Below are 16,771 nucleotides of genomic sequence, written 5' to 3' on the forward strand. Positions count from 1 at the left end.
TTCTCCTCTCACCTCTCTCTCTCTTTCTCGCTTCCTTCTTCCCTCCCCCCTCTGGCCCTCTCTTATCCCTCCCTATCCGCTTCCCCCTCCCTCTCTCTCTCTATCTCTCTCTCTCATCTATCTCTAGCCCTTCCGATCACTAGAGAGAAGGTGGCACCGCACCAAGCTACGCTCTATCTCTCTCTCTCTCTCTCTCTCTCGCTCGCTCTCTCTCTTCTGTGCACGTCCATCGTCACTCGATCTCTGTTTTTCCCTCCCCCTCTCTCTCTTCTCTCTCTCATCTCGCTAGATGAGACTGATATATTTGAGCACCACAGTTGGGCTGGGTCTGATTGCTCCTCAGAGCAGGAAAAGCCTCAGTCTATCTTCATGGTGCAGCGATAAACTTGGACTCTTTTACCTTCTCTCCCCATTTTTTTTTGCACAAAAGGAGGCTCATGTCTTGGATATAGACATGATGAGCTTTGTGCATTCCAGGATCTTCTTATTTCTGGCTTTATCACTTGCACAAATACTGTTTGTGAAATGCCAAGACGGAAACAGTGGTAAGTCAAGCAAAGCTGAAAGATGTATTGATATAATTAACTTCTTTTATTATTACTATCATACCTTAAGCTCTTTTATGTGGAACCTGTGACGGGACGATTCATCACGTAACACCTAACTCTTAACACCACATAAGGAGCTCATTTCTTGAATGTGTCTCATCAAAAAAATGTCTTAGAAGAACTCAGAAGTGACTCAGATGCACTAAATCGTCACAGTCCGTTTATCACTCGGTGCGATTGTACGTTTATAACCTTGCATGATGGTTTTCTTTAAGACAGATGGCTTGTCAAGCACATGTCATGGATATGAGCTCTTGTGCATGTTACTGTAGAACTGTTGATGAGCATAAAGGCTTTTTGCGAAAAAAAAATGAATTGTTATTAATCATCCCGATTATCCGTGATGTTCAGGCTGATAAAAATTGTGTGATGTGAAATGGAAACAATGCGATCTGCAGTCTGCGGTGTCGAAGTCCTTATAGTTCTTTGTTGCGCCTTTTTTTGCTGCCCACATCGAGATCATTATTTCCCCAAGAACACTCCCCTCACATCTGCACAATCTATTACCAGGGGTGTGAAACTTGTCCTCCGGGACGTCCACAGATCGCTCTCTTCTACTATGTTCCTAAATTCAACAAATGACATCTTGAGAAAGAAAAATAATAATAATAATAATAATAATTAAATGTGATAAAATTTAATAAGATAAAATTATTAAATTATTTATTCTGACCTTTTCTTACTTTCAAGTATTTAAAGGAGTGCGGCTTCTATCCTAATCTGGGGCAGATGTTGTGAGGGCGGTGCTGGATGAAAACGAGCACGGGAAGGGAAGAAAGAAAGGAAGAAAAAAAAAAACATGTCTGGGCCCAGAACACCTGAGCGCTATTATTTCAGTCACGCTGGGTGTTTAGTAGATGTGAAACAAATGACGTCACTTTTTCCTCTCGCTGATGTCATTAGTCTACCCCAGACTTTTTTTATACAGAGTGCTGAACTCTGAGCCTTGAAGATGACATGGCGTGATGTATGGATGTGCACCGGAAGTGAAATGAATGATACATTTTTTAAATTTTTTTTAGCTAATTGCAATTTTGGAAATTGGAAATAAACACACTGTAAAAATGTGCCACCTGGTGGTGAAAGACTCTCACAGCGGTCTGTTTGAGAACCGGTCGTTTACATACGGTCCATTTTTTTTTTAAGGAAAGTCAGAATTATCTAATTACCGTTTAATTTGGAGTTATCATCGATGTTAGAAACAGTCTATTGTTATTAAATATATATTGATGCTCCTTCGGCGGTGGCGAGTATCGTGTCTGTGAACGTGATGTGAACAGGAAATGAAACGAGACCAGACTGGTTCTTGTGTCTGTGGTGAGCTTTTGTGCAGGATTATTTCATTTAATAGCTCATTTTCTGAGCATGTGGTTGCCTGTAAAAATCATTCACTCTTGATGTAAAATAAAGCCCGAATTTCTTTAGACCCGTGTTTTTCTCATCGTCAACTTAATTCCCTTTTAAACCTCAAACTATTCCTCCTTTAATCTGCACTATTCATAATGAAGCCTCGTGTCACTGAAGAGTCCCAATTGTAGGTTAGCAGAATGTTTTCTTTACATTAAGGTCTTAGGAAACTTTTGCCCATCTGTCAAGTTTCCAAGGTGTTTGTAAGTTTGCACAATGTTGCTCGAACGTCTTCGACTGCACGGAGGTTAATACCGGATTGCTAACTGGAAACGTTGTGTGAACAACATTCTAATAACATCTCTGATAGCATTTGCTTTTAGCTACTATGTGATATCTAAAACTTATGCCGATCGAAAGTTTTTACACGTGCAAAAAACACATGGCACGCGATGCTGTTGATTGTTGATTTTTTTTTTTTTTTTACATAAATTAGATAATGATAATTAGAGATCTAGATAAGAGGCATTACTGTATGCATGAATCAAGACGTAACGTTATAATACAAGTTTCAATCTGAGACTCGGGGGGAAAATTTGGATTCGATACTACTGAAGAAATGAATGTTTCAACCCAAAGAAAGTAAAGAAATGACCACAGCTGCTGCCGTGGAGCTTTTGGACCACAACAGTAACATTTATGTGTTTTGAAGAAAGAAATTACAGTTTATGGGAATTCGGATTCTTTATAAACGCTGAAACGGCTTTTTTGTGGACGAAGCGTAGGAGGACTAGGAGCAAAAAGCAAGCTGCCTGTTCAAGCATATTTCCAGACTTAATATTATTTAGTTACATAATTATACTAAATTATAGGCATGTTATAAGCCATGCAACCAGAAAGCTTAATGAGGAACAATTATACAGCGCTGTTTTCCATGATACATGGCATTTACTCTCGCTTTATTAGTCATGCATTATATTTCAGTTCCAGACTTCATCATGAGTCAGGTCCTGATGCCCAGAAGTAAAGCCATAGTGGAATTAGCTGCGATTTCTTTCAAGAAATCTGCACAGCTGAAAAGGTGCCATGTTAGATTTGTTATCTAAAGCAACCGAGGAGTGAAGCAGAACCCAAACCAAACATAGAGCTAAGAGTCTGATGGTTTATATCCTTGTTCAGCAGAGCGACGGTGGCCAGCTGGCAGCGCTGGCCTTTATCTAAAAGCCTTCCAGTAACTAAGCAGAGATCTGAACCAATCTCACTTCTCCACAAGCAAAGATATTTCATATGACCGAAAAGTTTTACGCACTGAGTCTGGATTCTAATAATAAAGGATTATAGAAAACAATTAAAATGTTAGAAACGGTCCATCTAGTGAAGTTTGTCTGTTTACGAGTGTAATAAAAACTTCAAGGACGTGCTCGGACGCTCCCTCGACACTTTGGGGGTTTTTATGGGCTCTTTCTCATCGTCGCTCTTTGCTCACATTGTATGAGGAGCGCTGCAATCCTCTCCATGTCATCATCACAAAAATACTCACAAAACCACAGAGTCTATCTACTATTAATAATCGATCAATTAATAATCGTACAAAACATCTTAACCGTCTTTGCGTACAGGAGATATCTAGTTCCTAATTTCATCACTGTTTTTTTTTTCAGAATCGATTGCAGTCGTTTTTACCTTACAAAAAATAAGCTGTTTTCTAACATAGCTCAGCGCTCGAGTATGCGAACTCGACCAGGTCGGCAACAACGAGCTGATGGAAAACATGTGCTGCATTTTTGAGCAATGACTTAAAGCCTTGCCTCCTTTTCTTCTGTGAGAGAGAAAAAAAAAGCTCACCACGATGGAAAACGTGATCTTCAGCTCAGACTGAGCTGGAAAAGCCTTGGTGTGTAATTTGAAGTATCTATCCAAACTTACTGCAATAGCCTTCAATATCTGAACGACACGGATAATAGATGTTTATCCTGCTCACGAGGCCGCTCTATGGGAACCATTTTTAAAGTAAATAAAACTCCGAGCCGGGGGACGACATCCAGATGTTTGCCGGGTTCTTTGCCAGCAATTAGAAAATAAATGATGGGTCCCAAAACTTTGGGAAAAAGTTACACTGGTGATGTTAGAACATTGTGTCAAAGAACAACAGAGGTTTGGAGAGCATAAAAAAATAGAAGCGTGTTATGTCAAAGTTAGCTGGAAAATGGGGGAATTACCGTGGGTTCCTTTGTCATTCGCAAACCAATCAGCTTTTGCAAACAAGCCAGAAAACAATCCTCTGCTCCGCCCATCTGGATACGGAAGAGAGTGATAAATATCTGATTATTCACAGGCAACCATTTGGGATTATAATGTGCAGAAACAGATGGCCAACAAGCCTTCGCTGAGCATGTAAAGGTGGGCAAAAGGCAAACGGGGGTGTTAAGCCCCTGTTAGACGGAATCACATGCTCAGTGTTTAAACAGCTGTTTTCGTTTGTCTGATCACGTTGGCTTGTCTCAGTGAGTAGATTCACCACCTAACTGTCTTTTAATCCTCCACATCACCAACAAAACATCATTTGATAGATCATTTTTTGCTCTATATCCAGACTGGAAACGCCAATAAATGATGCAACATCATTAGGAACGGTGTAGCTGCAATTAGTTAAATAACTAATTAACGAATGTTGACTTAATTAACCTTCTCTCACTCACTCACTCACTCACTCACTCACTCACTCACTCACTCATTCATTCCCTACCGCTTATCCGAACGTCTCTGGTCACGGGGAGCCTGTGCATCTCAGGCATCGAGGCAGGATACACCCTGGACGGAGTGCCAACCCATCACAGGGCACACACACACTCATTCACTCACACACACACACACACACTACGGACAATTTTCCAGAGATGCCAATAAACCTACCATGCATGTCTTTGGACCGGGGGAGGAAACCTGAGTACCCGGAGGAAACCCCCGAGGCACGGGGAGAACATGCAAACTCCACACACACAAGGTGGAGACGGGAATCGAACCCCCGACCCTGGAGGTGCGAGGCGAACGTGCTACCCCCCCCCCCCCAATTAACCTTCTGTACTTACTGACATTACCTTAGTTCTGATAATCTAATCATAGAAACACTTCATTCCCAGCTAACAATTTTAGGTTAGCCGAACAGCTTATGGACATTTCAGTTGAGAATTGAGAAGATACATAAACGTTCTTACAGTTTTCGACATTCTTAGCTACAGGAATGTTAACGCCAATATCAATATTAGGAAATTATGAACTTAGTTCTCAGGTAAAAAGTATGTTTATTTGTCTATAAATAATAAATATTGAAGAACTTATTTAAATTCTTCTCGGGTTAAACTAGAACTTTTGGAGAAGTAAATTCAGACAAATCAAGTCAAGTTTATTTATAAAGCACATTTGGTGTGACCGAATTGGAGGCAGCATAATTAAAAAAAAACATTAACAATACAATAAAATTAAACACGGTTACAATGCATGTAGTAAAGTAAAATAATCTTTCAAATGCTATTTAGCATATTTACTCTGTACAGATGTCGTTTAAAACAAACGTTTGTTCATATTTATCTATTATTACCTCATAGGGTTTATAACAATACCAGAAAAGTAATGTCTAACCTCCTGAATATTGTAGTCTGTACTATAATACATCGATGCTTGTTCTTCAGACTAGCTTTGTAGTATAATAATAATAATAATAATAATAATAATAATAATAATAATAATGGGGGCACGGTGGCTGAGTGGGTAGCACGTTCGCCTCACACCTCCAGGGTCGGGGTTCGATTCCTGCCTCCACCTTGTGTGTGCGGAGTTTGCATGTTCTCCCCGTGCCTCGAGGGTTTCCTCCGGGTACTCCGGTTTCCTCCCCCGGTCCAAAGACATGCATGGTAGGTTGATTGGCATCTCTGGAAAATTGTCCGTAGTGTGTGAGTGTGTGAGTGAATGAGAGTGTGTGTGTGCCCTGTGATGGGTTGGCACTCCGTCCAGGGTGTATCCTGCCTCGATGCCCGATGACGCCTGAGATAGACACAGGCTCCCCGTGACCCGAGACGTTCGGATAAGTGGTAGGAAATGAATGAATAATAATAATAATAATAATAATAATAATAATAATGAGTACTACCTTTAATATTATATCTAAGGAAAGTGATTGTACTTGTTGCATCTACATGTGCACATGAGTCAGCAGTGCTGGCATCTTTTTTATTCCTGTACTTGGTTATTTTGTTTTCTGTAGTCTGTTTAAGAAATGATGTCCATTGTCCATTGCTTACGTGGACACAGGATGTAACTAGCAATTATCCCAATCCCTCATGTCCAGTTTTGGGAACAGAGCAGAAATGTCCTGTAACGGATTAACCACTATGTGGCGTATGCGTGATTTAGCATTTGTGAAAGCATATTGTTGATTTTTTGTATCAAACATAATTAGCATGCTAGAAGCTAACAATGCCAAGCAGCACATGCTAGCTTTGGTGGCACTAAATACTTTCTAATGCAAAAATACATTTGAAAGGACAAACAGATCGCAGAGAAAACAGCTGGATTATATAAGATGAGATTCAAAACAGGGACCGAGTGAAGTTAATAGCAAGAAATCTCCCACAGCTGATTATCCTCAGTGTTCTTCTCCATCGTGTCCAGTTAGTTATCATTGGGGGAATTTTGAAATTCGATGAAGAACAGAATTTAGCTTAACGTATATATCCATAATATATAGATTATATACAGACCCCGGTTTTCCCTTTACTCATTATTTTAGACAAGAAAGCTTTTCATAAGCAATCTGTACTTTTTTTTTTTTTTAAGATGTCAGTCAAGGAGTCATGGACTCATTAAGGACTCATCAAGGAGTCATCACCCATCATTAAGACAAGGTTTACATAAATATAGCATTTGTCCGAAACGTGCGTCGGGTGTATCGGGGATTTTATTTTATAGTGTGGTCTCGGTTCTTGTGGCTTTCATGGGAGGAAGATGGCTGGAAATGGTTTACGTTTGTGGATGAGGAAGTTTTTCTTTAATACCCAGCATCTTTTAAAGCATACCATACATAAAGTTCATGTGACAGGCAGAACGTCTGAATCTGCAGGATAAATGATACAGATCTCTGTGGGGTCGCAGCTTGTGCAAGGTCAATTTTTCTGCCAGCTTCTAATAGAAGACAGATCGTCATCTGTATGGGGTTAAATATGTTAAACGTGTTGTGCTGTCATAGGAAAGGAACAATAAAAAACAGCGTATTATATAATTAGACCAGCACATTCTCTTATAGCACAGCATTATTTATTTATATATATATTTATCGTCCTTATATATTTTATTTCTAAAAGAACTTAACGTTTATAGTTATGTTTGATATTGTGAAAGAATATTAAAAAGTTCATTCCTGTTCTTGTTAACATTATAGTTACAGATCTAGACATCGGTCTCATCAGCCAATAGACAATAAGTATACAAAGTGCAGACTCTGGGGACTTGATCCAATATCCCTTACAACAACAGTTACACATTTTTCAATCTGTTTATTAGGAGCTTTATTATGTACTTGTATCATTTATAACATAAAAAATAATAAATAATCAGTAATTGTTGTTAAGAAAAAAAAAAAATTAAATGCAGTGCTAGAACTAAAGATTCTGAATTTAGCAATGTGTGTATCATCATTAGGGTCAGTGGTGGCGTAACGCTTAAGTGTCTGGGTTGTTAATTGGAGTTCAAGCCCCAGCACTGCTAAGCTGCCAATGTTGGGCCCTTCAGCAAGGCCCTTAACCCTTTCTCCTACAGTGGTGCTGTATCATGTCTGACCCTGTGCTCTGACCACAACCTCCAAAGCTGGGATATCTGAGGAAAGAATTTCACTGTGCTGTAATGTATATGTGACAAAATAAAGGCTTCTATTCTAATCACATGTAATGGTTCAGTCTGTTTTCAGTCGACAGTTATAGATCAGATGTGATTAGTGATAGATCAGATCAGTGATCAGTGATAGATCAGGTCAGTGATTAGTGATAGATCAGATCAGTGATCAGTGATAGATCAGATCAGTGATCAGTGATAGATCAGATCAGTGGATAATGATAGATCAGATCAGTGATTAGTGATAGATCAGATCAGTGATTAGTGATACATCAGATCAGTGATTAGTGATAGATCAGATCAGTGATTAGTGATAGATCAGATCAGTGGGCAGTGATAGATCAGATCAGTGGACAGTGATAGATCAGTGATTAGTGATAGATCAGTGATTAGTGATAGATCAGATCAGTGGACAGTGATAGATCAGATCAGTGATTAGTGATACATCAGATCAGTGATTAGTGATAGATCAGATCAGTGGACAGTGATAGATCAGTGATTAGTGATAGATCAGGTCAGTGATTAGTGATAGATCAGACCAGTGATTGGTGATAGATCAAATAAGTGATTAGTGATAGATCAGATAAGTGATTAGTGATACATCAGATCAGTGATTAGTGATAGATCAGATCAGTGGACAGTGATAGATCAGATCAGTGATTAGTGATACATCAGATCAGTGATTAGTGATAGATCAGATCAGTGGACAGTGATAGATCAGTGATTGGTGATAGATCAGATCAGTGATTAGTGATAGATCAGATAAGTGATTAGTGATACATCAGAATAAAAGAATTTAGATTAAAATCTTATTGAACTCATTTTTACTTTAGAATTTTCTCTTCAGACAAACTGGGTTTTAAATTTCACAGCAAAATCAGAAGACGACCTGAAAGTCTGACAAAAGTTCGAACAACGCTTTGGAACTGCAGTAAATGAAGTCGTCTAAACACAGTAACACACCGTGGAACAGTAACGAGACGGTGCTGCAAATCACGTTCCATCCCCAGTCCCTCTGTGCCAGACCGCTTTATGTGGAAATGTCTGCATGGTTTAGCGGCTTTTAGGCCAAGGCAGGTCTGATGGTGTTACCGTATGGAACAGTGGGCCGTGCTGCCATGTGTTTCGGCTAGAGACTTCTGCTGTCCAATAAAACACTCATCTTGTTTTAAAGTTGTAAATTACATTTAAATGGAATAACACATGTCGCTTTGTTTTTAATTTGCTTTTTGTTTTCAGCTGAAAGTCAAGAACATGTTTCTAATCAATACACTTTCTACATATAAGTAACGGAAGGGATCGGAAAAGCCGAGCTCATGTAGGGGAAACATTCGGGAATGCTTTGATAAGCTACTCTGGAGCATGTGCAGCGTTATCCGTAATTATTGGCCCTAATGGCTTTTATTAAAAGTCAGTTACATGTAAATAAATGGATCCTTTTAATCTAATAAGTTCGGCTAAGTTCTCACTGATGTTAATTATATTTAGCATAAACTAATCAACACCATCGAAAACAGCACATTGTAAAATAAATAAATATATATATATATATATATATATATATATATATATATATATATATATATTCTAATTTATAGTTTTATTGTTTGTGCTTTAGGGTTAAAATAAATGCTAAAGTCAAACAACAACAAAAACATTTGTCCTCGTGTTAAAGGAGGAGATTCATCACTTTAGTTAGCTTGTTCTCACGTTATCTGCCCCGCAGGAAGTTGCCCTTAGACCAGTATTTCCTGTGGGCAGAGGGATGTTTCATGTCTGAGACCGAACAGGGATAAAATCCCATGTGCTTATTTTTTACTCAGAGCACAAAGTAATAAAACCGTAACATGACTCCACATTGTACAATCTAGCTTTGTTAATTCACACTAAGAATAACGATGTGAATAAATACAATTATACATAAAAAATAACCTAAGAAAACAAAACTCTATCAGAATATTATTTATATCTAATGTATAATAGTAATCCCTGATACCAAAGATCCACTCAGGCTGAATCGTAATACATGACTTCCTTTACTTATTGAACATTTATACGGTTTGATTTTTGACAAAAATGGAAAAAATTCCTATTGGAAATAAAAGATGATGTTCAGTTAAAGAGGCGATCCCTTCCATCCGGAATAAGTTTCTCACACAACACGACGCCAAACCAGCTGTTCGTGACTACCAGGAAAAGTATGCATAAGCTTAAACGAGCAGAGCGTTGCCAGATCATGAAAACAATCAAGCACGATTTTCAGCAGCACCGTTTTCACATTTTTAAACGCTGTTTCCACGAACAACAGTCTATACCGTCTAGTTTGACGGATTAGTGCGAACGTTAAAGTTTCCCATTTGGATGAAGGGGCATGTCTTAGCATTTTTTCCTTGTTTCCAGATTGCAACATTTGTTCGGTGCCTCGGCGTCTAAATCACGTGAACATGCAGAGCTATTACTTGCTGCCTACAAAATTCCCAGCATGCAGATCTCAGGCAGCTCCTCGGCCGTATCACGAGGACCACGGACTTGAATGTTCGCCGTGCAAAACAGAAAGGCTTTAAACGATGACGTTCAAAATGCAGATTTTGTTATACATTTATTCTTAATTTATAACCTTTTAGAAATACCTTCTGTAAAATACAGAAAAAGTATAAAGGCTTTTTTTTTTTGTAACGATGCATCAAAACTGAATTTTAGTTATTTTCATTTCAGAATTATTGAAATGATTTTATTTATATTTCATTGTATGTTATTCTTTATTACTACATTATTTCTAATTTAATTGATGCCTATTCGATGCTAACTGAATGTATACAGTATAATTAACTAATAGAGTTGTACAGTAGCTTAAATCTGTTTTAAAGTTACACTACATTCATTTAAAGTGACGAGCTACAGTATAAAAGCATGCCAGGCCGGTGACATGCGATGATGTAATCCAGTTCAATCCCTGTTTAATGTCTGCTTGGACATGGCATTTATACAATTTCACAAAGTATCACATTCCTCTTCTATAATACCCCAAAACTTCCACCATCTAAAATGTTGACATCATTGACTCCAGAGCAGAGCTTTATGGCACGCTCAGGGCCTCTTTACAGGCCCCTTGATAGTGCTGTGCATTTTCTGAACCTTCACATCATACATCTTGTATTTAAAGTGTGAAAACCAGAGAGCTCGGGCCTGGGCTTTGCCTTACTTTGGTACAGAGAGCTCAGCCTTACTTTGGTGCCGAGCCTGAAGAAAGTAAAGCAATGTAGAGTTGTCGCAAAGCAGCTGCGACACTGCAAGCTGTCACGTACAGAAAAAATCCTGGGACTGGAAAAAGCACGGCAGGAAATATGGGTCGGGTTTATATCCGTAGACTGGAAATAAACATTATGCATGTGTTTTATGAAAAAGCTGCTACTATCATAGAGACTTCAGGACCTGTACTCGTGTCTGAAGCTCAATGTGAACGTCATTTCAACACAACCTTAATACTCTTACTCTTCTAAACCAGTACACCATAATGATTTATTAACTGTTCCACTCCAGAAGACGAAGGGATCCCTTTTATGTCTTGTTTCTCTTAGGATTTTCTCCTTATGTTGTCTTGGTGAGATTTTACCTGTCCCTGTCGCCGCTAGCTTGCTAATCGAGGAACCTATAAGCTTACATCTGGATTTTTGTAAAGCTGTCCTGTGACTACGTCTACTGTTAAAGGCACGATAGAACTAATTCATTTTTGCATCAGATATTTTATGTCAAAATGTCAAAAAATATCCAGACAAAAATGGCTCAAATATATAATTAATGGAAGGTTTGTCATTGCACTTGGGCGATTTATCCTTCGACATCGGTACCGTATCTGTATAGAGGACGACTGCGCGGGCTTTGTAAATATTAATCCAAGAATAAAATATTGTCGTGTGCAGTCACATGGTGTATTTTGTTTATACTCAGCCTAAACAGAGCAAAGAGGTAACAGGATAAAGTGCTTTTGAGAGTGTATGTGACTCAAATACATAAGTATTAAGACTTGTAAACATTTTTGAACCTGAACTAAAGGGATATCGTTTGCATAAATGTTTTTAGCATACAAACATCTCTTATTCACTTATGCCAATGCGTAGACTCTTGCCGTGCTCGTGAACATTCATTCTTGACATATGTAGGCCTAAGACTAATATTCTAGGGATAATAAGCTTTCTCTGAGCATATAAACAAATACCGGGCTCTCAAGCGTGAAGCATAAACAGCTTACAGAGAGAGAAATGTTGTGGATATGGGATGAGCAAATGCTGCAGATTGTCTATATGGTATGCATGTGCTACATGAGAGGACAAGTTTGGACATCGAATTGAACCTCATGCGTGATACGGGTGCAAATGAAAGCAAGAAGGCAAAAATAAGGAACTAAAAGTGAAGTGACTTTGTGTGTTTTCCCAGCAACTGACTTTTTAATGTTCATTTGAATGATAAAACTGGGAAACGACGTGTAATCATGCTGGACGTCTGACAAAGTTAAGGCATTGTGATCACAACCAGAAAAGCAGTAAAACTGCCACAGATGGCAGAACAATAACCACTTTCAGATCTATAGTGAGCTTTAATCTTCATCCTGGTGTTTATTTGGAAATCTGTAATGATACCAAAGATTACATGTTATCTTGACTTTGTGTTTGAATAACTATAATTTATTTGAGAAAAAAAAGGCACCGGTTGTTTGGTTATAGAGCTCCAAGCCATGCTCTGTATCACCACAGTATACTACAATAGGGACTTTCCATCACTTTCTTTCATAGTTCTGTTCAAAATGCAATTTATTAAACCACAAAATTGGACCCAAAGCCATTTATTTTGGAATGTATACAGCAGCACACCTGAGATCCAAAGACACAAATTTCCATGTATTTTACCCATTCATGGTTCAGATGGTCTACAAAACTGTCAGGTTTTAGACGGTTCTGTGTGCCATTTAGCCCTTAAATTGTGTCTCTAATGAGTACAGGCACCACATGTGCGTTATTTCAGAGTAAAAGCCTCTTTTGTTTGTCACAAACTTCAAGGCACGGTATATCGTGGACCGATTCATCTCAGAGTAAAGCCTAGAGGAGTAAGGTGGGGAGGTGGGACAGTGGAAAGCAGTCGATCAGCTAACTCTTGGGTAACTTTTGTCTTGACGGAGACCCTTGTCATGCTGGGGGAAGCTTTGGAAATTGCAAATCAAGAGGGAAATCTTGTTGTGTCCACACTGCGATGGGGACCATCTACATTTAACTTGAATATATAATATCTATCTGCTTATAGCTAGAACGTATTAAGCAGTGGGTGTGTTACGGACTAGAAAAGTCATGTTTATTTAGGTGAGAGAAGCGTAAAGAAACTCGATTTTGCTTCACTATACAGTATGCTGTTTTGCAGAATTCGGTCGCAGTGACATCAGTGTTTACCGAGACACAATACAGTATGTACACATTATGTGATATGGTACATTTTTCTTTAGGCGAAATATGTTATACAAGAAAAGTTGCTTGCAAATTGTGATGTGAAATCCAGGTGAGGCCAAAGTCAATGGTGGGAGTAGAAGAAAGCAGAATTATTCATCGTCTCTGAATGGAAAGAATGCATTACATTTCATTTAGAATGATGCTGGCTGATAATAGCCAATCTGCAGCACTGTAACGTGAGGTAGTACGTGAGGTAGTACGTGTCTTGGAGGTCTAGAACTTGCTGGTGTTAAGAAATGAAAAATCAATAGAAATGCAACCACACTGGAAATTTTAACAAGCCAAGTACAGTATATTGTGCTATTTTATGGTACATTACACCCATAGATGTGTAAATTGGACTATAACATGGGATTATTGTGTGTAAGCTCGATAGCCCTTTGTATTGATAAAGTCTGATTTCCGACAGCACATTGATTTTTTTCTCCGTGCTTTGATTTTTGGTCCACAATGCTGACCACAGAGATACCTACTACTTAGGAAGTTCTAAATAATTTATTTTAAAAAAGTTAATTTATATGTCAAAGGTCTTAGTTTTCTTAAAGCAATAGAGAGTTAAGCTCATGTTAAATAGTTAAAATAAATAAAATGTTTTATGCAGTGAGGCTTTTGGGAAATTTGGGCTCGATTGTATCTCGGAACTTTGTGGCAAATATGATGCAAGTTCTGGGGCAGACCTCTAGACTAGTTACTATCCTAAAAATACTAATCAGGTCCATTTTCATTTAGGATTGGATACCATACTTCAAAGTGATTGCCATGTCTAAACCAGAAGAACATTTTGAGGCTTCTTAAACCCCAAAGCTGTCCAATCTGATTGTTTAAGCCAGTGGTTTAACCTCTGCTTGAAACCAGCTTGACTTGACCAAGGAGATGGAGGTTTTGGTATAATCATAGGTTTTAAAACCACTCAGAAGTGCTGGTGCTGTGCTGGGAGCGTGGATGACTGAGCATCTTATACATACAATGCTCATAAGCTCAAATGTTTCGTTGGCAGATAACAGGGAACATTTTTAGATAGAAATTTCTTTAAGGGTTCCTCATGCGTTCATTGAATAGTTTGAACTGTTTATGAAATAGAAACACTCAGTTGTAATATTCTGCCAAAAACCTTTAAAGAATTTCTTAGAAATACAAACAAATAATCCATAAGGTTTCTAATCATAATCTTATTGAAAGAATTTAAGACTCTTTGACACTTACAGTAGGACACTTCTCATCCTATACTCTTAAAATAAAGAAGCAAGAAAAACTAACCCTAACCCTTATCCTAACCCCAATTTTAACCCTTATCCTAACCCTAACTCTAATCCTAACCCTTATTCTATCCCTAATTTTAACCCTTATCCTAATCCTAACCCTAATCCTAACCCTAACCCTTCTCCTAACCCTAATTTTAACCCTTATCCTAATCCTAACCCTAATCCTAACCCTTATCCTATTCCTAATTTTAACCCTTATCCTAACCCTAATCCTAACCCTAACCCTAATCCTAACCCTTCTCCTAACCCTAATCCTAATCCTTATCCTAACCCTAATCCTAATCCTAACCCTTATCCTATCCCTAATTTTAACCCTTATCCTAACCCTAATCCTAACCCTAACCCTAATCCTAACCCTTATCCTATCCCTAATTTTAACCCTTATCCTAACCCTAATCCTAACCCTTCTCCAAACCCTAATCCTAATCCTTATCCTAACCCTAACAAATTAGAGCAATGACAAAAGATAACCATTCTCGATGCTTTAAAACCAACCCTCTGTGACACTCACCAGAAACGTTTGGAAAATTCCATACCATAAATGTTTACATTGCTTTGGCTCTTATTTTAGAAGCCTAAGAATGGTTTCCAGGCCAGTGTATCTCAAGCTAAAGGTGTCTGTCAATCATAACCAAGGGGTCCACATTTTTTTATTTGTATTTTCTATTTTCTTACAATTTTAGTTAACCCATTTAACTAATAACTTGAATCGGAAAGGTTCAGTGCAAACCTCAATAACTCAGAAAGACTCACTGTCAACTTGGATGTAATGTGTTCAGTGGAAAGTTCTGGGGAAAAGGTGCATTTCTCCTGTAAAGACTCAGAATGAAATATTTGAGTACTTAGATTTGTTTTATACTTTTTTTTACTGAGGGGTTCAATGGAGTTTATCGAACAGTTAGAGTTACAGCTGGCTCCAAAACGTTTCAGAACCCTTGGTGTACCCAGATGCACCGTAGATGCATATGTTCTTGCACCTTCTTAATAGTGTACACTCTTAGAAGGTATAATGTTCAACAAAGGATTTTTAGGTAGTTAAGGGTCTCTAGATTGCTAAATGGATTCTATTTTGGATATTCTTTAACAGGAAAACTTTCTTCTGTGGGGTTCAGCATAGAAACAAAGAAATGCTTAGCTTTATTTATGTTCTTTGCTCTCTAAGATAAGATTCTGTGAATAAATGAATTGTATTATAAAAGTATTGGATGTGTACATGAGATAATAAAAGTTTACAATCTGTACTGAAAATTGTCAAAATAATGAAAAAGTAATAATCTAATCTAGAATTTTGGAATTTTGATACGTATTAAAGTCGAAGTTAAACATCTGCTAAAATGTTAACAAAAATGCAAGGCTTACTGCGCTTCATCTGTCACGGAAACATGTCTATAGCTGTAGCTGGAAAAGCAAAGTCTATTAAACGAGTCACTGTTTCCATAGGATCATTTTCTAAATCTTTAATAACTGGTGCCAAAGAGAAATCCCTAAACGCGGTACAGGAGCGTTCCCATACTAGATGGGAAAAACACATAAAGAAACACTTTTATTCCCCTTGGGTTTCTGCTACTGCGTGATAGGGTACATTTCATAGTTTACCCCCTAGGCTCTGCATGCTGTAGTGGAAATGCATGGAGTTGGAATAGCAGTAGATTGTGTTATCTCAGGAAGCTAGTGTGTGAGGGTGTGGGATTTTAAACATCAATACAAATCAGATCCGACGTGTACTCCTCTTCGGCTCGGCCCGTCCAAAATACGATCCGTCACGACCATAGTTATTTTTTTTTAAACGCTCACTACCAAAGAACTGTGACTCAGCATCACTGTTTTAAATTAATAGTTACATAAATAGTTCAACATAGTCGATTTTTGAGGATGCGAGCGAATGCCTCATTAGTTTAGATTGGACACAAGCCCCGAAGTGACACAGAACTAATTCTCAGCATAAGCAACAGTTAACTTGGCATTATCAGAGAGCTGGAAAATCAGCATCAGGAGAAACGCTGAAAGGGTCATGAGCCCAGTGCCGTCAGTGCCTTTAGACACGTCGGTTAAAACTGCAGGGTCTGCAATGAATTAGGGGGTAGGGGGTAGTTTCGGGGGGTGTGGAAATTTCTCAGAAGCCAACTGGTGTGGTTTTCAGAACTGGCTTGTGAAATGCACTTCTCTCCACATAAAT

General features: G+C 38.3%; 1 protein-coding gene across 1 annotated transcript in view; it reads left to right on the forward strand.

Annotated features, from left to right (window-relative positions):
• The first annotated feature begins 315 nt into the window (after nucleotides 1-315).
• Nucleotides 316-16,771, forward strand: part of col5a2a (collagen, type V, alpha 2a) — a 40,190-nt gene continuing 23,734 nt past the window's right edge. The window contains exon 1 of the mRNA XM_027168112.2: nucleotides 316-545. Within this exon, the coding sequence (XP_027023913.2) occupies nucleotides 455-545 (91 nt within the window). The 5' untranslated portion in view covers nucleotides 316-454. The remainder of the gene's footprint in view (nucleotides 546-16,771) is intronic.

This window comes from Tachysurus fulvidraco, chromosome 6, assembly GCF_022655615.1.
Source record: "Tachysurus fulvidraco isolate hzauxx_2018 chromosome 6, HZAU_PFXX_2.0, whole genome shotgun sequence".
Classification (NCBI taxonomy): Eukaryota; Metazoa; Chordata; class Actinopteri; order Siluriformes; family Bagridae; genus Tachysurus; species Tachysurus fulvidraco.